Source organism: Oncorhynchus nerka, linkage group LG13 (assembly GCF_034236695.1).
Source record: "Oncorhynchus nerka isolate Pitt River linkage group LG13, Oner_Uvic_2.0, whole genome shotgun sequence".
NCBI lineage: Eukaryota > Metazoa > Chordata > Actinopteri > Salmoniformes > Salmonidae > Oncorhynchus > Oncorhynchus nerka.
This window is the reverse complement of record NC_088408.1, coordinates 29,947,723-29,971,302: the sequence shown is the minus strand read 5'-3', so window position 1 is coordinate 29,971,302 and position 23,580 is coordinate 29,947,723. Positions and strand designations below refer to the sequence as shown.

At 43.6% G+C, this 23,580-nt stretch overlaps 3 protein-coding genes across 3 annotated transcripts in view; 2 read left to right on the top strand and 1 right to left on the bottom strand.

The window, feature by feature from the left end:
• On the top strand, positions 1–2,526 carry LOC115139325 (desmin-like). The gene is made up of 3 exons (XM_029676564.2): positions 1–664; positions 824–948; positions 1,227–2,526. The coding sequence occupies exons 1-3, from the start codon at positions 518–520 to the stop codon at positions 1,321–1,323; spliced, it is 369 nt and encodes a 122-aa protein (XP_029532424.1). The 5' UTR covers positions 1–517; the 3' UTR covers positions 1,324–2,526.
• Positions 2,181–9,764, bottom strand: pgm3 (phosphoglucomutase 3). The gene is made up of 13 exons (XM_029676561.2): positions 9,660–9,764; positions 8,956–9,164; positions 8,444–8,628; positions 7,903–7,970; positions 7,623–7,756; positions 7,200–7,395; positions 6,312–6,469; positions 5,732–5,815; positions 5,560–5,658; positions 5,347–5,466; positions 3,192–3,314; positions 2,874–3,047; positions 2,181–2,721 (listed from the first exon to the last, which is right to left on the bottom strand). Exons 2-13 carry the CDS (start codon positions 9,160–9,162, stop codon positions 2,635–2,637), a joined length of 1,635 nt encoding a protein of 544 aa, XP_029532421.1. The 5' UTR covers positions 9,163–9,164; positions 9,660–9,764; the 3' UTR covers positions 2,181–2,634.
• Positions 9,765–10,427: 663 nt separating this feature from the next.
• LOC115139321 (clathrin coat assembly protein AP180-like) overlaps positions 10,428–23,580 on the top strand; it is a 42,801-nt gene continuing 29,648 nt past the window's right edge. Inside the window, 2 exon segments of the mRNA XM_065026321.1 lie at positions 10,428–11,133; positions 11,359–11,528. Coding sequence (XP_064882393.1) covers positions 11,399–11,528 — 130 coding nt within the window. The 5' untranslated portion in view covers positions 10,428–11,133; positions 11,359–11,398.

The window sequence follows — 23,580 nt, the reverse complement described above, 5'->3', positions numbered from 1 at the left end:
GGTTCCGGGGTAGTAAATGGTGGGGAAAGGCACATCTCCTGTCGTCAATTAAATTAAATAGTAAATATAATATTGCTACTGTACCGAAGTATCCTAACAATGGAAATATATTATATTTCTATGAGCCTAACACAGAAATAGTTAGAGGACGCAACATTGTGTCTGTCAAATTATGGAAAACAACTTTCACAGCAGTGGATTTAGCACCTCAGAACCCGTATGACCTTACAAGTGACGTCAAAAATGTTGTCCCATTAGCGAAGAAGGTGAAGAGGGGGGTGAAAGTGATGCGGGCTAATTTTGCAGTTCATTCACCCCATCCACTAATGGTCCACTAATTTAGGAGAGTAGGCTAGTCTAGATTATTATTGTCTGTAAACATTCTTTAAACCCAGTGTAATAAAACACATTGTATAAATAATGTATACTCATTCAACCCTTTATTTTGATCTACTAACGAAGTCTGTGATTAGTTTCCAGCGGTGAGTTAAGGTGAAGACACTTAAAGGCAATCATCATGAGTCGCAGCCCAGAAAGGATGTCTTCTTACTGCCGCCACTTCGAGGGCCCCCTCGCCGCCTCCTCTTCCTACCAGGTGCAGATCTCAAGCCCCTCGCCAACTTGTGATGCTGTGGGGAGACGCATGACAGAAGAGACACATCTGGTGAGTAGTGCAACTCCCACAACACATATTTACTGTAGAAAGAAGCACGGCAGGTCAGAGCTCTTTTAAAAGTGGGCAACGAGTTTTTTTTAAATGGACTCTAACAGCCGCTTAGAGATGGATCCCTATGACCTAAAAGCTTGTGTGTGTTTTCCACAGGAGCGTATTGAGGGGCTGAAGCTGGAGATGAAGGTGATGAAGGAGAAGATAGCTCTGCTGCTGAGGGAGTACCAGGAGCTGCTCAACATCAAGATGGCCCTGGAGAATGAGATCACCACCTACAGGTGACATCACACCTTCCCCAATAGTCTAAACAGGCTTCTGCTCTTCTCGCGTCTTATCTCCTTCTTGAATAGACAGAAGTGGACAGGTGAAAGCAAATTCACAGTAGGAATCATCCATATTGCTTTCACCTATCCTGGGTTTGTCAGATCTGTGGAGGAGATTAAAAGAGAAGACAAGGAAAGGCAGCAATGCATGTCTTTTGATATGGTTGTTCTTTTGATGTTAGTAAGTGTACGTGTGTTTTGTCATTGCTTCTCTGTGGTTGTGTATTTGTCAGGGCTCTGATCGAGGGCAGGACACCAGTCTCAATACCATGGCACAGAGCATGTCTCTGGGTGGAGGAAGAGGGGGCATGGCCATCAGTGCTAGCATGAGTGCTTGCTCCGCCTCTGCCTCCGTTAGTGCCTCTGGGAATGGGTATGGTGCTGGGCAGAGTCCCCAGTAATGGACATAACGGAAACACCAAAGAGGCCCCTGTCGGGGCAGTGGAGGTGAAATCAACAGAGAGCTATGAGGAACAGTCAGTGGAGATGACTGAGCGGAAGACTCTTCTCATCAGGTAGAGCAAGCCTGGGTCATAACCTATGATCTATCGATAAAATATGAAATACCGGTCATTTTTGTCATCTGAAAATATGCTAATTGTGTACATTTTTGTATACATTTGTATATTTGTGTCACCCAGTATCATTTTCAAAACACTTTTGTCCTGGCCTTTTAACTCAGAACAGTTAAGACAGAAGACATGTATGAGAGTGACAAACAGGAATGCACCATCTCCATCTCCGGAGCTGCTGACGACACAGACGAGGATTAGAATGTTAGACCAATACCCTTTAGACCTAAGCCCTAGCGCTTCCACCCACAAATGTATTCTACACCAACCCCCTCGGATAATGGTCTTCAGGATCAGGACGCCTATGGTCCTCTTCTGTGTGTCTCTGGCTGCACTAAACTCTCTGAGCCTCACACTGCCTTTCTGTTAGCCTTTAACTTCCCTGTGTCTTAGAACCAGCTCTCTATATAAGCAACAACAACAAAAACACACAAAAAAAGCCATTACCATATTTTCTCTTGATGTGGTCATTTCAGAGAGTATAGCTGTATTTGGGTTATTCTGTTAAGTAATACGGCAATTAAGTCTATGTACTAATGCATGCCATTTATTCCATGTAACTGGAGGGTTTTTGAGAGGATACGAACTAAAAAGAAATGCAGAACAAGTTTGATGTCAGTTTCACTTTCATATCTTTACTCTTGGTGTTGAACAATTACATAGCAGCACAGTCTTTCCAGTTGAGATCTGTTCATAGCAGTGCAGTTACTCAGATATGAACAGAAATGCTAAATTGATCGACAATAATAACCGGTAATGTAAACACTTATAATTACATGGGAATAGTACAAAACAAATACATTGACTGGATTAAGGTTGGATAAGAAGGGGGATTACATTTTATTTAACCTTATTTAGCATATGCTCTCTTCACATTTACTGAAATCAATCACATTTTCCAGACTCATAGAAAAGTAGCAATAATACAGTATTAAATGCAGTATACCGTATAAAATGATTTGGCACCTGATAAAAAGGCTACAAAATGGGACTGGATTCAGGAAGTGTGGTCCATCTTCAGGAGATTAATGGATTTTTCATTAGACTTAAATTGCATAGTGTGTGTGTTTTATAACGATTTAGGCTCCTCTCCTACTCCTCCAGCGAGGCGGTACACTGCCAGGCTAACTTCATGTGCCAGGGCATCGGCACTCTCCTGAAACACACAGAAACACATTACCATCACCACCATCAGACAGTGAGAGACAGAAAAAGAAAGTGCAAATAAAGTTAAAGGCATAGTGAGTGAACATGGAAGGTGAATTGAGTGGCTCACTATCACTCCATGTCTCAGCCTCTCAGTCCCACCTGTGTGTCTGCCTCGGCGTACACTCGGACCACATCCTCTGTGCCAGAGGGACGGACAAAGGAGCGTGCCCGTCTGTACTTCTTCACCCGGCTGTCTATGGCCTCCTGCAGACCTGCTGGACTCACTGTTCTCCTCTCTGCATCTGTAGTGTCAATCACCCGCCGGTCTGCCACCTATAGGCCGCACAACAACACTGCAACTGTGAGGCACTGGGATGAACTGTGTTAAAACGTATGTACTAGTTTCCTTTTAATATACAGTCATTTATAGAAACATACGATGCAACTCCCTGAGTGCACACACGCACAAACACACACCTTGACTTTGAGCTGTCTGTTGGGCAGGTCTGTGTAGATGGCATCCCATTGTTGTACTGTCATCCCTCTGATGGCTAACACAGCCTCAATCAGCAGCATGTCAGAGATAGCATCTCCTACAGTCTTACAGAGAGAGGGAGAGAAAAAAATGTAAGTAATGCACACAGAATTTGACCCTTCATTGCAATGACTGTGTGTAGTCCCTGAATTGCTAAAATGGTTGACTGTGGGTGTTTCGCAAAATATGCATATTACAGTGCTGCACACTCATGTGCCGAGTGCATTCTCAGAGGACATTCTCTTGAGTATGTTCTTGTGAGGACGGGAGTGTGGAGAATACATAAAACATTACATTTGAGAAGCACTCGCACTTCCCCTACTGTATTACCTCACACCGCCCCTCCCCCATTCACTGAACCTTCTTCCAGCCAGGACAATGGCACCAATAGATGAAACAAGATATACACAAAGCAAACGTTTTACTTTATAACTATCATCTAGCTATATGTCAATAGTAATAATCTAGCTAACCAGATAGTTTATTCACGTGAATAAATGTCAACAGTCAGACGTCTACAGTGGGTGGTCCCTAAAACGCTGTGTGCTGAACGATCGGCAGACAAACGCTAGAGCCACATTCGGTACGATGTGTGTGAGCCTTAAGAACTGAAATTTCAGCCTGTTTTGGTGGGATGGAGTTTTGGCCTGCCTGGTGACATCACCAGAAAATGTGTTAATGGACCAATAATAAAGGCAATTCCAAACCTCTCTGCCAATAGATGGGTTGGTTGTTTAGCAACAAGTGCGCAAATATGGGGCAAAAACAACAGGGTTGGCTGAGATTGTTGACAACATGTAAACTATATTTTGCCTCCAATGTTTATTGAATAAATTGCACATGAGCACTTGTTGTCTATGAAATACATTGTTACAGTTGTTGGTTAGCTAGTAAGTGAATTTTTTAAATATTAGCATAGAGGTGACGTCAGTCAAAACACCTCAAAACAAATAAAGGTATCAAGAACAAGAAAACACTTACGTTCCCACATGGCAGTTTCTTGTCATTGTTGCTGGTCATCCAGAATCACAACACATGGCAGTTTCTTGTCATTGTTGCTGGTCATCCAGAATCACAACACATGGCAGTTTCTTGTCATTGTTGCTGGTCATCCAGAATCACAACACATGGCAGTTTCTTGTCATTGTTGCTGGTCATCCAGAATCACAACACATGGCAGTTTCTTGTCATTGTTGCTGGTCATCCAGAATAACAACACATGGCAGTTTCTTGTCATTGTTGCTGGTCATCCAGAATCACAACAACACATGGACTTTTGTCCCATTTAAAAAAAAATGTATTTAACCTTTATTTAACTAGGCAAGTCAGTCAAGAACAAATTCTTATTTACAATGACGGCCTCGGAACAGTGGGTTAACTGGTCTAGGAACAGTGGGTTAACTGGTCTAGGAACACTGCCTTGTTCAGGGGCAGAACAACATATTTTTACCTTGCCAGCTCGGGGATTCAATCTAGCAACCTTTCAGTTACTGGCCCAACGCTCTAACCACTAGGCTACCTGCCGCCCCACTGAAGCATGCACATCATTTTTTGTGACGTTCTCAGCTAAGCCGTCTATAACAGCTAGCTGTCAGTTTTCCCCTCCCCAATCAGACCACTCCCAGACAGTCCTAGGAGAAAAAGAAATCTTGAGAATTTGCTTAGCTAAGAAACTGTTTGTTTTCAATGAAAATGGTCAAAAAGAAACAATCACAGTAAGGCACGTCATTGTTACCCAGAAATGATTTGATATTGAGATAAAAACAGCTGCATTGGACCTTTAACATAAAATACTGTAGTCAGGCAACATATGAGATGTGAATAGGCAATATTTAATTCTGAAGTCAGAGTTTATTTTCTCTTGCATCAGCCCAAATAATGTCTACCAGCGGTTGTGTTATATTTCTTAACGGACTTGCCTAGTTAAATAATAATGCTTAGAAATGTGCACAAGCGGATTACGCATCTAAGAAGTGCCCTCCGTGCTTTTATTTGGACTCCGACTGATGCATGCTCCAATTTCCGTGCTCGGACCGCAGTACTGTATTATGCATATTTAGAAACACCCTGTGTTGACCTGACAATGTGTGGCCATACCTGGTTGATGAGGTTGACCGTGTTCTGCAGTAGAAGTGCAGCTCTCCTCCTCTCGTCGTTGGTGTTGGAGTCCTGGGCTAGCTTCTGAATCTTCTCCTCTGCTGCGTTACTGAACAGAACCTGAGACAGGGCCACAACATAACCATAGTCAGACGGGCGGCCATTGATTGCGTGCTTTCAGTGCGAGTGTGTATTTGTATGTGGCTTACTCACAGTCCCGTGGCCGTTAGCCTCAAAGTAAACACCAATGTCAAACTCCTGGGCTGCATGGTGAAGGTGTTTCACTCCTGTCTTGGTACACCTCACTATTACCTGGGAAGAGGGAGGAGAGGTCAGCACTGATCGCATGTGTGTGTTGGAAAGACTGAGGAGTGTGTGTCCACACCTTCATGGTATCTTCCAGGTATTGTGTAGAGCTGCCGTTAGCGTACGCTGTCTGCACCACGGCTATCTGCAGGTCAAGACCAGCCTGCACAAACCCAAACACAAACAGGGGGAACACAGGTTAGTGTGTGCACACTTCTGAATGAGGATGGTACCGAGTTCGTGTGTGTTATGTAGGGGCGTGTTTAAGCATCATTCATCTTGGTTAACCCAGAACTAAAGTCTTGCGTAATTGTTCAGCTCCTCGATTAAGTTCTGAGTCCATACAGAAGCAATGAAGAAATGCTAAACGAGGAGCATAACCGGAACAAGTAGCTCCACCCTCTGTCTTCGCAAGCTATGGGCCGAATGTCACCTCCCCTTCCAAATTTCAAAAGATGCTAACACCTGCGAAATCGTGATTTGTCCAAATAACCAGTGATGAAAAACCCAAGCCCCGGAACTATTTCTGCTCGTTAGCGAACGGTGCTCATAGTATAGAGACAGATCGACGGTACCACTTATGTTTACTGCAGTCTGCCCACCAGAGATTAAAGCATCCAAGGTAAGTATAGCAAGTGTGTGAGTGTGTGTGCATATACTTGTGTGAGCAGTTCTTTGAGGTAGGTGCTGATGAGAGTGGCAATCTTGTCTCCATCTAGCAGATGGAATCTCCCTGCAGAACCGCTGTAGTAATAAACTATACGATCAGCATCGCCATCATAGGAACAGCAACGCTCCCCAGCAGTCATCTCCACCCCTAGAGAGAGCGAGAGACAGAGAGAGAGAGAGAGAGAGAGAGAGAGGAAAAAAGAGAGAAGAAGAAGGGTCAGAGCCATCCACTTCAGGAGTCTGGCTGTGGCCTACAGTATTTATTACATGTAACTCATTGAGATGTCTTCCCTCTGGTTGCCAAACATGGAAACTATAATATAACAATCCTGACTGTCCTGCGTTTCATAATGAGATATAGCAGGTCTGTTTATCAGTCACCTGTAGTCTGAGACACACTCATGAGTCAAAGTTCGGTGTCGACCTCACGGTGCATTAGGACACACCAAGAGGTGAGCCCTACCTCTAACAGCAGTCCCCGTGTAGCTCAGTTGGTAGAGCATGGAGCTTGCAAATACAGGGTTGTGGGTTGAATACCCACGGGGGACAGTTTGAGAAAAAACTATGAACATGTATGCACTTGCTAATGTAAGTCGCTCTGGATAAGACCGTCTGCTAAATGACAAACGTAAATAATCTTAAGTAGCTTCCTCTCCAGTTTCTTGTTCTTTCCCTATACAGATCTGAAATGTAAAATGACAGTTGCAAGTGGATATTCTCCATATAGCTTTTTCACTTGACCCTTGACCCCATCTCTTCACAGCAATACAGATGCCGTGCAAATAAAATACCGGAAACTGGGCGAGGATGCTATTTGTGGTCTATTGAGAGGCACACATGGAGAGAAAAGAGACCAGGAGAGGTCTGCTGGAACGCACCTTTGGGAGCTCTCTGCTGCACTTTGACGTAGTCGGCTCCACACAGGTGGTTGAGTTTCCCGCTGGAGCCGTCGTTGAAGAGGGACAGCTGCAGCTCGTTCTTCAGGTAGGTCTCCATCTCACACACCTTCAGAGCCCCGATACCATTAGCGCCGTCCACCAGCAGGGCCTTCTGATCATCTGTACGGTTAGGCACCTGGAGAGAGGGGGCGGAATGGGTAACATTATTTTTCACGAACAATCATTTAACTGCTTGAAAATGTGTATACATGATTTATAAAATAATATACATGCTTATAACTGCTTACAAATGTGTGTATGTGATTATAAATGATAGAATACAAATATTTTATGTATAGTCATGCTTATTAAATGGAGGTTATTATAGTGTTACAAACAGACAGAGAGGTGATGTAGTCTTACGTTCTTAGTGAGCTGGATGAAAGCCTGGGAGAGTTTCCGGTAGTAACCTTTGACAGTGGCTTCACCATAGCGACCCTGGGTGTTCTGACAGCATACCATGTAGTGCAGCTGGGGTGTCGTCACCAAGCCATAGTCTGATAGACAGGGAAAGATACCAATCAGTCATTTACAAAAAATAAAAAAATAACCAACAATCAATCACACACCAAGGTGTAGTCGAATAAGAATGACAGAAGGATTGACATAATAGACAGCTAAGGAAACCTAAGAGTTAACGCACCTTTACTGTGGCCTCCCAGGGCATGGACTCCATCCAGTACTGCCTGTGATAGGCTGTCACTACTGGGCCTGAAGTAACACAACCAATCAGATTAAACGTCTAAGGAGATATCAGAGTTGCCTGACGACTCAAACTGAATTCTTCCTCTGCTGTATGTTCGCTACATAGTTCAGTCTGAGAATTCCATCTATGAAGTTGTTTGTGGTGACGTCAAAATGTTGTACAAAGCAAAGTCATCAGTGACTGGATCATATCTAACCAATGAGAGTATCAAAGCCAATGACACATTTTTAGACGCCGCTTTACCCACGTGTGTTCTGGCCCAACCCATTGGTTTCTGGGACCAATCAGAACGGTTGCATTAATTTGCATCACCCGGTGCCTCATGTGGAAAGAGTTTACGTATTTAAGACCATTCCATTGGTCCTAAAGTTAAATCTCCACCCACCCAGGACACCGGGTGATGCAAAAGGAACTCACCCCGTTATATTGATATTCATGGTTATAGTTTAGTTTCTAGAGAATGCGAACACCCCAGTACCTGGTGTCTTTGCCCACGAACACGCTGGCCTCTTGGGCCATGCTGATGGCCTCTCTCTCTATGACGTCTTTCAGAGCGGTGAGTAGCTCCTCCTGCTCTGCGTTGGCCAGCTGGGTGGCATAGACCTCCCACGCAGGGGTCACCATCTCCCCCATGGGGTCCACCAGCTTCACCCCGTTATCCTCCTGGAGAGGGGGTGATATAGTGGATAGGAAGGGAGAGGTGGAGAGACGGAAAGAAGGGTTATGATGAGAAGAATAGGTAAATGGAGGGTGAGGTAAATGGGGGGGAGAGAGAGAGAGAAACATGGATATTGTGTAATTCAGAAAAGCAATAGTTTACCTGAAACCAAATCAATACTAGACAACCTTCCTCTAATAATATCTGAAAATCGGCCCTGAGAGCACACCAGAATAAAACACCAGAGACTATCAGTTAAAGAGAGACTCTGAAGCCACACAAACACAGTGAATGATTAATAGGCTACTGAATGCACTTCATGTTTTGTTCACCTCAGGGTTGTGTGACGCAGTGACCATGACTCCGATGGTGGCCTTAGTCTTCTTGGAGCGGAGTGTGGCCAGTAAACCCATTCGGAACATGACATGGTCTAACTGCTTAGAGTTGGTGCGGAACCCAGCAGTACCATACTGTAGGACCAACCCTACAGGTTTAGGGTGGACAGCAGACTTCTGGGATACTTCCTCAAACTGGGCCATTCCTGAAACACATAACAGGGAAACAAAGGGGATGTCCTGAAAGTCTGAAGTTGGTTCTTTTCTTCAGCTCCTCTCCTTCATAACATGTAGTTTATAGTCGTCAAGGGGCTAAACATGTTAGGAATCCCAAAGAATCACCATGATCTGATATTCATTCTGAACACATTACAATAATAACGACGACAGCAATACACCTTTGTAAACACTATTACAATATTTGATCTGTCAATTTAATGAGGTGACTGAGAAAACATGTTCATCATGCATTCGTCGTTAATCCACCATAAACCTATGCCCTACTAGGACATACTTTACGGGTCAAAGGTGTAACGTTGTCTGTGCTGAACATTGATGTCAACCAGCTAGCTACTGCAGAAACATGATTGAGCTCCTCTGACATACGTGCAGCGTAATTTACTTGTTAAACGATCAATAGAATACAGACTATTCATTTCGAAATACTTACTAAACTGATCAATTGTTTTTCTTTCACTTACTTGCAGTTGTTGAAGAAGAAGCTACCAAGGAAGTGGAGTGAATGGAAAGCTTCCTGATTCTCCTGGCGACGTGGCTGCGGTTCAGGGTACGTCACGTGACCACGCCCTTCAACTGTGGTGCGCTGCTACTTGGAACGAACCCAATAATCTGAGCACATGAACTGGGCGGATTACACATTCTGTTTTGATGCATTTATTCAGTGGCCACCGTTTTAGACGACGATTTCAAACAAGAACAATTAGTGGGTTTGTTTTTCCAATGTTTATTTTCCCAAGACAAATAAATACGGTATATTTTTAATCATAGAGCCTTTAATAAAGTGCCTAGAATAAATGTGTATAATAAAATGCAGTTATTGTCTATTATATTATCTTGTTCTGTATAGCCTTTGCAACAAACGGCAGACAACGCTACTTTACTTATAAGGGGTCGAGGCAATACAATTATGCTAATTATATTGCTTTATAGGCTACAGTGTGCGGCAAAATTTCAACGACCAGGCATGGCTACAGTAATAATGAGAGAGTAGTTTAATTGAGAGAGTAGCGTCATGAGGGCACCTGCCATTTGGAAAATATAGGCGAATCCCTGTGCGCAGTGTGTTCGAACCTGGCTTCTAATATTGTGCACCCTTGCAGCAGTGCACACTTGAAAATGAACACTGTCATATTAGCGATATGAGTTATATACTGTAGGCCTACAGGAATACTCCCCTTTAAGAACTCACGACCGTAAACGTGGTAGATTTGGGCGTGTGTCGGCTAATAAAGCGTCACCTGACCCTGACCTAACACTGACTGCACTGAGGGAAGAGAGGACAGAACCGCAGACAGATAGACACTCTAAATAAATAAATAAACGAACGAGTGAATTAAATACACAATTATTTCCAACATCTCCATCTTCATATAGTAGCCTATTCCGCGTCCTTGGATTGGTGCGCCGGTCAGTGTTGGCTACTGCCACAGGGGGAAGAGGCGCAACTGCTGTAGACAAAGAGAGAAGGGCAACGCGCCTATCAGACATTCCTGATCAGAAAAAAAGATCCGGTAGGAATATTTTAACCCACGAGCCGACAAGGACACTGTGCGTCATTACTACAAAACGGTTATTTTGAAAGCTCTACATTCTACCCGTGCATTTACCTCCTCCGGTTTACCGTTTTACGTGGGGAGTGGAAACACTTGACCGTCAATTCGATGTTCCTGCAAAACGGATAAGAGAATATTCTGTGGATTTCTGATGAAGTTTGGACATTTGGCCAAATCCATTCATTCCGAGGACAAGAAGCGCTGCGCGGTCGCAACGTTTTCGATCTCCTGGTTGATTCTTTGTTAGGCCTATTGCTTTATTGCTGTGGTGCGAGGAAATATATTCTATTGCCAGCGTAGTGTTACGTAAGAGTGGCGTTATCCAAGGTGCTGAACTGGGCGTTATAACGGGACACAAGGCAAGGGAAGAGAGCAATCTTGCGTAAGTCTAACCATGTCAGAACACACATATAAACGTAACCTAATTATTTAATTTCAAATTATGTCTTTATTTATTTACTTGAGCTAATTTTGAAAATGTGTTACCCATTCAGAAGGTCACAGGCCTATCCGTGAGGGATTTGGAGAGGACCGCACTGCACTGGCATCGTTGATACCCGTATTCCTGTAGGAAGACCGCCTTTTCATATTCTTTTTTTCTCATTAGTGAAATAAGTTCTTGAGGTGGTCGACTACACGGGGAGAAAATGTCGGGGCAGACGCTCACGGATCGTATTGCCGCTGCGCAGTACCAGTTGACGGGATCAGAGGTATCTCGCGCCGTCTGCAAAGCCACCACTCATGAGGTGATGGCGCCCAAGAAAAAGCACCTGGAATGTAAGAGCACTCCCATCCCCACCCTTTTCTGCATATATTGATATTTCGGGTCTTTAGGCCTACTCTCCAACTTGGTTAGGATAGACATTTGTTTATTCAGAACTCACAGAAACACACACACATACTGTAATCACACACACACACACACACACACACACACACACACACACACACACACACATACACACACACACACACACACACACACACACACACACACACACACACACACACACACACACACACACACACACACACACACACACACACAGAGGCAATATCAAGTGTAGAACACATGTCACTGTAAACTGCATCATTTGTATTAGATGTCTATGGACAATTTGTTTGACATTCATTAGAATGTCACTTTATATGTTAGGCAAATCTTCAACCAATGCATTACATTTCTATGTTCCTGCCCAGCATGTGGGCAGAGTGGTAACATTAATTGATGTTTCCATGGAGATGACCCCAATGGTGACCCCTAGTCATCTCACATGTGCAGCCCATAGTGATTGGAGAGAGAGGTGGTCATAATTCAAGACAGGCTGACACACACGATAGTTATAATACACAATGCTCTTGTTCACTTGCCCTTGCACACTACCCCTCCCAAACTTCCCTTAACAGATCCTTATGGCAGGAACGCATGTCTTCAAGTCTTCACGGGCTGCAGTGTCTGCTAGTTTTGTTATTGATTAGCTAAAGAGCTCCCTTACTTGGTTTCACAGGTATAGCCTACACACTATGCCGTATATCAACTGACAATGCACGGGCAACAACTAGAAAACAGATATATGTAGCCCGACTATAGGTAGATAGGCCTTTACATCCAAGTTGGCTTATTAACCAGTAGACAATTTTTCCTGCATCACCACAGAATTGCAACTTCATACCAAACAGCTCTGTTTCTATAAAGACACAGGTCTGCCTCATGACAAGACATTATTCATCACTGTCATTCGGCCTTGCAGCCTGAGTCAGACTAAACCAGTCATCCTCCGTTGCGTGGATGGGTGGTGTTCCACCTGGCTATGTGTGTGTGGTCAGGTGGCCGGCCTAGTCTTAGGCTAGGTCTAGCAGGACTCATGCCTTGTACTGTGTGATCCGCTCTCCACTGAATAATGCATTAATCAGCTAATGTCTGGCCTGCATTATTTACACAGCCAAAGGTGGCAATGCTAATGATAGAGTAGGCAGGAGACTGCTAGGGATTAGTTTAGCATAGCACAGACAGAGAGAGACAATTCACAGAATGGCTGTCAAGGGAAAGACCTGAGCTCTTTAGCCAACACATTATATTTGAATGTTTACTGTACATTTATAGGATTTTCATTTGATCACCCTGTTGCAGGATAACTTTTCTGCAATATACTTCCTGATTTGTCCTTGTTTTGAAGATTGCTCATTAAGAAATGCTAGCGGCCATGACTGATGCCAAAAAACGAGAGTTGTCTTGGGAAGTGTGGTTTGATGTGGGTGTGTTATGTTCACATATCGTACCTTGGCACCGTAGCAACAATATGGTCACTTCCTCAAAATAGTCACTTCCTTAAAATAGTCACAATTAATCTAAGATAAATTAAGAAATCTTTAATTAATTTAGACGTTTTTGCAAAGGAAGTCTTAGTCATACAATTGTACATAGCTAAGCTATTTGGTGCAGTATTTCTCAAGTGAAATTAGCATGAGGCCTCCCGAGTGGCACAGCAGTCAAAGGCATTACTACAGACCCGAGTTCGATCCCAGGCTGTGTTGCAGCCGGCCACGACTGTGAGACCCATGAGGCGGCACACAATTGGCCCAGCGTCGTCTGGGTTAGGGGAGGGCTTGGCCGGTCGGGATGTCCTTGTCCCATCGCGCTCTAGAGTCTCCTGTGGCGGCCGGGCGCATGCAGTGTTTCCTCCGACACATTGGTGTGGCTTGCTACCGGGTTAAGCGGGCAGTGTGTCAAGAAGCAGTGCGTCTTGGCAGGGTCGTCTTTTGAAGAACGCATGGCTCTCGACCTTCCCCTCTCTGAGTCCGTACGGGAGTTGCAGCGATGAGACAAAACGTCGGCTGTTGCTCTATTTTACTGCTGCTCTTTAATTACCTGTTACTTTCATTTCTTATTCTTATTCATTTTTTAAAAACTGCATTGTTGGTTATGGACTAGTAAGTAAGCATTTCACTGTAAGGTCTACACATGTTGTATTCAGCGCATGTGACTAATAAAAAGTTGATTTGATTTGGGCAGATGACGTGTGACGTCCATAGGCATTTTTCCCATTACTTTTTTCACGCCAATAGGCATGCACATTTATTTGAGTGCAATGTAAATGAATGGGACATATTGAGTGTGTTTACATTCACAGTAATAATTTGATATTAAACTGATTATGTCAGTAGGCCCCACACCTCTGGGTGTTCATTTTGTCCAGGTGGGAAAGGGCAGTTTGGAGTGCAATAGAGATTGCATCATCTGTGGATCTGTTATGGAGGTATGTAAAGTGGAGTGGGTCTAGGGTTTCTGGGATAATAGTGTTGATGTGAGCCATTACCAGCCTTTCAAAGCACTTCATCAATCAATCAATCAATCAGCTGATGTCACAAAGTGCTGTACAGAAACCCAGCCTAAAACCCCAAACAGCAAGCAATGCAGGTATAGAAGCACGGTGGTTTGGAAAAACTCCCTAGAAAAGCCGGGAGAGAGAGAGAGAGAGAGAGAGGAGTGGTCTGGAGACACGGTGGCCCCGGCCAACGATACCCCCGGACATGGCCAAATAGGCAGGATATAACCCCACCCACTTTGCCAAAGCACAGCCCCCACACCACTAGAGGAATATCTTCAACCACCAACTTACCATCCTGAGACAAGGCGGAGTATACCCCACAAAGATCTCCCCCACGGCACAAACCCAAGGGGGGACGCCAACCCGAAAAGGAAGATCACGTCAGTGACTCAAGTGACGCACCCCTCCTAGGGATGGCATGGAAGAGCACAAGTAAGCTTGTGACTCAGCCACTGTAATAGGGTTTGAGGCAGAGAGAGGGGAACAGGCCAGGCAGAGACAGCAAGGGCGGTTCGTTGCTCCAGTGCCTTTCTGTTCACCTTCACACTCCTGGGACAAACTACACTCAATCATAGGACCTACTGAAGAGATGAGTCTTCAATAACGACTTAAAGGTTGAGACCAAGTCTATGTCTCTCACATGGATAGGCAGACCATTCCCAAAAAATTGAGCTCTATAGGAGAAAGCCCTGCCTCCAGATGTTCGCTTAGAAATTGTAGGGACAGTACGGAGGCCTACGTAGCGTATGTGTAGGTATGTACGGCAGGACCAAATCGGAAAGATCGGTAGGAGCAAGCCCACGTAATGCTTTGTAGGTTAGCAGTAAAACCTTGAAATCAGCCCTTGCCTTAACAGGAAGCCAGTGTAGCGAGGCTAGCACTGGAGTAATATGATCACATTTTTTTTAGTTATAGTCAAGATTCTAACAGCCATGTTTAGCACTAACAGAAATGTATTTAGTGCTTTCTCCGGGTAGCTGGAAAGTAGAGCAATGCAGTAGTCTAACCTAGAAGTGACAAAAGCATGGATTCATTTTTCTGCCTCATTTTTGGACAGGAAGTTTCTGATTTTTGCAATGTTGTGTAGATGGAAAATAGCTGTCCTTGAAACAGTCTTGATATGTTCGTCAAAAGAGAGAGGGTCCAGAGTAACGCAGAGGTCCTTCACAGTTCTTTTGAGACAACTGAACAACCACCAAGATTAGTTGTCAGATTCAATAGACGATCTCTTTGTTTCTTTAGGACCTAGAACTAGCATCTCTGTTTTGTCTGAGTTTAAAAATAGAACATTTGCCGCAATCCACTTCCTTATGTCTGACACACAGGCTTCCAAGGAGGGAAATTTTGGGGCTTCACCATGTTTCATTGAAATGTACAGCTGTGTGTTGTCTGCATAGCAGTGAAAGTTAACATGATGTTTCCGAATGACATCACCAAGAGATAAAATATATAGTGAAAACAATGGTGATCCTAAAACAGAGCCTTGAGGAACACCGACATTTGCAGTTGATTTGTCAGAGGACAAACCATCCACAGAGACAAACTGATATCTTTCTGACAGATAAGATCTAAACCAGACCAGAACTTGTCCGTGTAGACCAGTTTGGGTTTCCAATCTCTCCAAAAGAATGTGGTGATCAATGGTATCAAAAGCAGCACCAAGGTCTAGGAGCACAAGGACAGATGCAGAGCCTTGGTCTGACATCATTAAAAGGTAATTTACCACCTTCACATGTGCAGTCTCCGTGCTCTGATGGGGTCTAAAACCAGACTGAAGCGTTTTGTATACATTGTTTGTCTTCAGGAAGGCAGTGAGTTGCTGCGCAACAGCTTTTTCAAAATGTTTTGAGAGGAATGGGAGATTCGATATAGGTCGAAAGTTTTTAAAATATTTTCTGGGTCAAGGTTAGGCTTTGTCAAGAGAGGCTTTATTACTGCCACTTTTAGTGAGTTTGGTACACATCTGGTGGATAGAGAGATGTGTATTATATTCAACATAGGAGGGCCAAGCACAGGAAGCAGTTCTTTCAGTAGTTTAATTGGAATAGGGTTCAGCATGCAGCTTGAAGATTTAGAGGCCATCATTATTTTCATCAATGTGTCAAGAGATATAATATTACAAAACTTGAGTGTCTCCCTTGATCCTAGGTTGTGCAAACTCAGGACAACTGAGCTTTGGAGGAATACGCAGATTAAAAGAGTCCGAAATTTGCTTTCTAATGATCATGATCTCTTCGTCAAAGAAGTTCATGAATTTATCACTGCTGAAGTGAAAGCCATCCTCTTTTGGGGAATATTGCTTTTAAGTTAGCTTTGCGACAGTATCAAAAATCAATTTTGGATTGTTCTTATTTTCCTCAATTAAGTTAGATAAATAGGATGATCAAGCAGCAGTGAGGGCTCTTCGATATTGCACAGTACTGTCTTTCCAAGCTAGTTGGAATACTTCCAGTTTGGTGTAGCGCCATTTCCATTCCAATTTTCTGGAAGCTTGCTTCAGAGCTTGGGTATTTTCTGTATACCAGGGAGCTAGTTTCTTACGACAAATGTTTTTTGTTTTTAGGGGTGCTGCATCTAGGGTATTACGCAAGGTTAAATTGAGTTCCTCGGTTAGGTGGTTAACTGATTCTGTATTCTGACGTCCTTGGGTAGGTGGAGGGAGTCTGGAAGGGCATCTAGGAATCTTTGGGTTGTCTGAGAATTTATAGCACGGCTTTTGATGATCCTTGGTTGGGGTCTGAGCAGATTATTTGTTGCGATTGCAAATGTAATAAAATGGTGATTATGAGGAAAAACATGAAGATCCACAACATTTATACCACAGGACAAAACTAGGTACAGACTGTGGCAGTGAGTAGGTCCGGAGACATGTTGGACAAAACCCACTGAGTTGATGATGGCTCCGAAAGCCTTTTGGAGTGAGTCTGTGGACTTTTCCATGTGAATATTAAAGTCACCAAAAATGTGAATATTATCTGCCATGACTACAAGGTCCGATAGGAATTCAGGGAACTCAGTAGCTATAAAAAGTGATTGAGTAGGCTGCATAGATTTGAGTTTAGGTTTATTTTATTTTTACAGGGACAGTGCACATTAATCAACGTTTCAGTAAAAGTGCCCGGTTTTAGCCAGCCGGCTAATTTTCAACCGCAGTCCCCATAACTAGAAGCTCAAAAGAAAAAAACGCAGTCGTTTCTTTTTTTGTAAATTGACATTTGCTATTGTAAATGTTAGCAACACCTCCGCCTTTGCAGGATGCACGGGGGATATGGTCACTAATGTAACCAGGAGGTGAGGCATCATTTAACAAAGTAAATTCATCAGGCTTAAGCCATCTTTCAGTCAGGCCACTCACATCAAGATTATGATCATTGATTAGTTCATTGACTCTAACTGCCTTGGATTTGAGGGATCTAACATTAAGTAGCCCTATTTTGAGATGTGAGTTAATAATGATGGGAATGGAGGTCTTTATTCCAGTGAGATTGCTAAGGCGAACACCACCATGTTTAGTTTTGCCCAACCTAGATCGAAGCACAGACACGGTCTCAATGGGGATAGCTGAGCTGACTACACTGACTGTGCTAGTGGCAGACTCCACTAAGCTGGCAGGCTGGCCATCTCATTGTGGATGTGAGTTTATAGCTACAGACATGAGTGCTATTGGTCGGTAGTCATTTATACAGGTTACCTTAGTGTTTTTGGGCACAGGGACTATGGTGGTCTGCTTAAAACATGTTGGTATTACAGACTCGGACAGGGAGAGATTGAAAATGTTAGTGAAGACACTTGCCAGTTGGTCAGCGCATTCTCGCAGTACATGTCCTGGTAATTCGTCTGGTACTGCGCCCTTGTGAATGTTGACCTGTTTAAAGGTCTTACTCACATTGGCTGCGGAGAGCGTGATCACACAGTCTTCCGGAACAGCTGGTGCGCTCATGCATGTTTCAGTGTTATTTGACTCAAAGCGAGCATTGAAGTAGTTTAGCTCATCTGGTACACTTGTTCCACTGGGCAGCTATCGTCTGTGCTTCCCTTTGTAGTCTGTAATGGTTTGCATGCCCTGCCACATCCGTTGAGCATCAGAGCCGGTGTAGTATGATTCGATCTTAGTCCTATATTGACACTTTGCCTGTTTGATGGTTTGTTGCAGTGCATAGCAGGATTTCTTATAAGCTTCTGGGTTAAAAGAAATAAGTTACAAGAGTCCGCACCTTGAAAGCGGCAGTTCTACACTTTAGCTCAGTGTGAATGTTGCCTGTAATCCATGGCTTCTGGTTGGGATATGTACGTACAGTCACTGTGGGGACGATGTCATCAATGCACTTATTTATGAAGCCAATGACTGAGGTGGTGTACTCCTCAATGCCATCGGAGGAATCCCGGAACATATTCCAGTCTGTGCTCGCATAACAGTCCTGTAGCTTAGCATCTGCTTCATCAGACCACTGTTTTATTGATCGAGTCACTGGTGCTTCCTGTTTTAATTTAGCTTGTAAGCAGGAATCAGGAGGATATAATTATGGTCAGATTTGCCAAATGGAGGGTGAGGGAGAGCTTTGTATGCGTCTCTGTGTGTGTGGAGTAAAGGTGGTCCAGAGTTTCTTTTCCATCTGGTAGCACATTTAGCATGCTGATAGAAATTTGGTAAAACAGGTTTAAGTTTTCCTGCATTCTAGTCCACGACTACAAGGAGCGCCGTCTCTGGGTGAGCTTTTTCCTACATGCTTATGGCAGAATACAGCTCATTCAGTGCGGTCTTAGTGCCAGCATCAGTCTGTGGTGGTATGTATACAGCTACAAAATATACAGATGAAAACTCTCTAGGTAGATACTGTGGTCTACAGCTTATCATGAGATACTCTACCTTAGGCGGGGCAAAACCTCAAGACTTCCTTAGATATCGTACACCAGCTGTTATTTACAAAAATGTTCTGTCCTGCTTTTACAGCGTATAACCAGCTAGCTGTATCTTGATAATGTCGTCATCCAGCCACGACTCTGTGAAGCATAAGATATTACAGTTTTGAATGTCCCGTTGGTACTTTACGTTTCTTTTACTGCTAGCTAAAAGACGCTGATCAGGAGGGATGGCGAACATATTGCATCTGAAACAGTTCTCAAAGTTGGATTTTCTAACAAAATAGGGGGTGATAAGGGATGAAAGACCAACACTTGAGCTTAAACGTTCGAATCCTGTTGCTGCAGGATTATTTTTCTTTGACAATATAGTTCAAATTAAGATCCTACAACTGTATATGTCTTCCCTTTGTTGTGACATATAGATAGCTTTGTCTCTTGACTTTTCCAGGGCCATTCAACAAACTAGATGAATATAGGGCACCCTGTTCTCCCTATATTCTTTTCTTGCCAAGTAGCTAATGCCCTCAAGGCAAAAATCAAGGCTTCAAACACCAAACATTAAATTAGGTCAACATTTTTAGGCAAGGGCTCCGCTTAACCTATGTTTATCAAGGGAAACACTGGTAGGGCATATTATTTGTCTTCTCCTCAGGGATAATGATATGGAAGGGTATCTCTACTTCACATATTATATATATTACATATAGTTTGCACTTTTATGTGTTTGCATAACACACATTCCACAAATAATGCCCTAGGCCTAGACAAAGACATGGACATGGAATAAGAATATTGTATATCTCATTGACACTTTGCCGGTGACATCAATTTGCCACTGTGATGATACATCAAACATCTAAACCCCTCTAGTCTTTGTGTGAAGCCATTATTTTGGAGAATATAGAACTTGTTCTCCTTCGTCATTGTGTCATGATTGCTGACCCTTAAGGGGCAGTCCGGTTGCTGTGGAAACAGATTGGAGAGAGGCTCAGAGACTCCAGGGGTGATACTAATGACAGAGGGGGGTTCTGGGTAGGCACAGTGGTGGACAAACGACTCCAGAGTGATATGACAGATAGTCATTTGAGGGAAAAGCATACATATGCTTGGAATTACATTTTCTAATCAAATCAAAGTTTATTGATCGCTACAAGGATTTGAAGGTGTTATAGGAGGTGCAACGAAATGTTTGTTACTAGCAGTACAGTAGAATGTCTCGCAAATACAACACACACACACACACACACACACACACACACACACACACACACACACACACACACACACACACACACACACACACACACAAATAGAACAAATAGAACAAATAAATCAAGAAATAGGCATCCAAATTAGATATATTAAAGTAGGCAGGTGTGAGAATCCATAATATAAATGTGTGATGTGTAGATGTAACAGTATAACTTTAGACCGTCCCCTCGCCCATACCCGGGCGCGAACCAGGGACCCTCTGCACACATCAACAACAGTCACCCTCCGAAGCATCGTTACCCATCGCTCCACAAAAGCCACGGCCCTTGCAGAGCAAGGGAACTACTACTTCAAGGTCTCAGAGCAAGTGACGTCACTGATTGAAACGCTATTTAGCGCGCACCGCTAACTAAGCTAGCCGTTTCACATCCGTTACACTCACCCCCCTTTTGACCTCCTCCTTTTCCGCAGCAACCAGTGATCCGGGTCACGGCACCAATGTAACAGTATAACTTTAGACCGTCCTCTCGCCCAAGCTAGCCCAAGCTAGCCCTCTCGCCCAAGCTAGCCGTTTCACATCCGTTACATAGAGGCAGTATATAATTTGGAAAAGAAAATGGTAAGCACAGTAATGTAACCTTTTGATTTCACCTCATTTTAACATTCTGTCGTAAAGAGCACATGTTCAACTTGCAAAAATATTTTTCCATCTCAAGCGGTTAAATAAAAAAAATTGTACTACAGAAATTACTTTGTCAAAGCAACAAAAATAATTAGGGCTTTACAATTATGGCGAAACCTGGACACATTTTGGGATTAAGTGGGTTGAAATCTTCCTAGAAGTGACACAAGGTTGACAGAGGGACATAAAATGCAATATTGGTGCACAATTTTGCAGGTACAGTATATTTGGACGAGCCATGTCGAGAATACAGTATACATACACAGAGCATAAACAACAATATACAGTATAAACAGAATATGAGCTGACAAGCGTTCAATGACTCTTTATACAACGGGTGGGTCTAATCCAGAATGCTGATAGGTTAAAACCGTATTCCAGCTGGTGTCTATTCCATAAATTACTACTGGCTAAATCTATGACATTAAAATGCCTATTTACTCTGTTCCATCTGACTACGCAATCCACCGTCTCATCAGCCCAGCCAGGCAATTCATAAACTTGATTTCCACTATAAAAAAGCATCTATCTCACATTTCTTTTAGACTAACATTTAGTTTTGAACAGCAGAGATTTGTATAGGCTTGCTGTCTGTCTCTCTGACATTTGCAACATTGTTTCAATATTCCAATTTGATCTCCAGCTGTCCAATAGTAATGGACATGTCGTTCTCAGCCAGTCGAAATAATGAAACAACTGGCATCATTTTTATGGATATATACAAAGACATGTCAATTGAAAAAAAAGGGCAAATGAAACGAAGGTCAACTAGTTTGCAGTCTTTCCAGCTTCAGTTTGAAATGATTGTGTTAGCTGTGTTGTTGGCTAGCTCCTCTGAACAACAGTTTCCTGACGAGTGAGCACATTTTCTATACCAGGCGAAATCAGAAGTGAGTGCTACGGGGCGGTAGTCATTTAGCTCAGTTACCTTAGCTTTCTTGGGAACAGGAACAATGGTGGCCCTCTTGAAGCATGTGGGGACAGCAGACTGGGATAAGGATTGATTGAATATGTCCATAAACACACCAACCAGCTGGTCTGCGCATGCTCTGAGGACGCGGCTGGGGATGCCGTCTGGGCCTGCAGCCTTGCGAGGGTTAACACGTTTAAATGTTTTACTCACGTCGGCTGCAGTGAAGGAGAGTCCGGGCCGTGTCAGTGGCACTGTATTGTCCTCAAAGCGGGCAAAGAAGTTGTTTAGTCTGTCTGGGAGCAAGACATCCTGGTCCGCGACGGGGCTGGTCTTCTTTTTGTAATCCGTGATTGACTGTAGACCCTGCCACATACCTCTCGTGTCTGAGCCGTTGAATTGCGACTCTACTTTGTCTCTATACTGACGCTTAGCTAATTTGATTGCCTTGCGGAGGGAATAGCTACACTGTTTGTATTCGGTCATGTTTCAGGTCACCTTGCCCTGATTAAAAGCAGTGGTTCACTTTCAGTTTTGCGCGAATGCTGCCATCAATCCACGGTTTTTGGTTTGGGAATGTTTTAATAGTTGCTGTGGGTACGACATCGCCGATGTACTTGCTCGAATCAGCGTATTTGTCAACGTTGTTGTTTGACGCAATGCGGAACATATCCCAGTCTACGTGATCGAAGCAATCTTGAAGTGTGGAATCAGATTGGTTGGACCAGCGTTGAACAGACCTGAGCGCGGGAGCTTCCTGTCTATAGGCTGGAAGCAACAAAATGGAGTCGTGGTCAGCTTTTCCCAAAGGGAGGGCGGGGGAGGGCCTTATATGCATTGCGGAAGTTAGAATAACAATGATCCAGGGTCTTACCAGCCCTGGTTGCACAATCGATATGCTGATAGAATTTAGGGAGTCTTGTTTTCAGATTGGCCTTGTTAAAATGACTTGTGCCATTGCTGGACGCAGGCCTCGCTCTGCTCTGTTGCCAGTGAATTCACGATAAAGAAACAAATTTGTTGTTTTATTGAAAGCGTACGAGCGAATGAGATATTACAAAAAAAAGTACTATCAGTTTTGATTCAAGAAATGTATGGTAATATTTTTACGTAGGAGGGTCTAACCCACGAGGGCTCACATGCGCAGTTGTTACCCATCTCCGCTGCTGTGCCAGTCTGCTACATAAAATAATGATCTAAAATAATCGCAAATGTTTTATGTGGAAAAGAACACATTTCCCGACTCAAAGCCAATAGTACTTTAGACAAAAATAGCTTATTTGGTCATACACTTTCAATAAAACAACACATTTGTCCATATTTCGCAGATTTCTGAATCATGAATTCACTGGCAACGGAGCAGTGAATTCAATTCTCTCCCTGTAGTGCTACACTGTAGTGTTTCAGTATAGCACTACGGGGAGAGAGAGGGGGAGAGGGGAAGCTCCCAAGCTCCATGAACTAGTTTCAATGTATGGAATCACTTGGGAGTTTCTGTATTTTGGGTAAACTTCTCCTTTAATGATCTTCTTGACCTTCCTTTGACAACTAGTGCTGTAAATGTCCTGGACGGCAAGCAGAGTGCCCCCGGTGATGCGTTGGGCTGACCCCACCACCCTCTGGAGAGCTATGCTGTTGAGGGCGGTGCAGTTGCTGTACCAGGCAGGGATTCAGCCCAACAGAATACTCTCAATGGTATATAAGTTTGTGAGAATCTTAGGGGCCATTCCAAATTTCTTCAGCTGCACGATGTTGAAGAGTCGCTGTTGCGGCTTCTTCACCACCGTGTCCGTGTGGTGGGACCATCTCAGGTCCTCAATGATGTGCACACCA

Coding starts and splice junctions, on each gene's coding strand:
- LOC115139325 (XM_029676564.2), top strand. CDS start 518: ATGAGTCGCAGCCCAGAAAGGATGTCTTCTTACTGCCGCCACTTCGAG. Junction 665..823: donor TGACAGAAGAGACACATCTG/GTGAGTAGTGCA, acceptor TGTTTTCCACAG/GAGCGTATTGAGGGGCTGAA. Junction 949..1,226: donor AATGAGATCACCACCTACAG/GTGACATCACAC, acceptor TGTATTTGTCAG/GGCTCTGATCGAGGGCAGGA.
- pgm3 (XM_029676561.2), bottom strand. CDS start 9,162: ATGGCCCAGTTTGAGGAAGTATCCCAGAAGTCTGCTGTCCACCCTAAA. Junction 6,470..7,199: donor GCAGCAGAGAGCTCCCAAAG/GTGCGTTCCAGC, acceptor CGCTCTCTCTAG/GGGTGGAGATGACTGCTGGG. Junction 5,659..5,731: donor ACCTGGAAGATACCATGAAG/GTGTGGACACAC, acceptor CCCTCTTCCCAG/GTAATAGTGAGGTGTACCAA.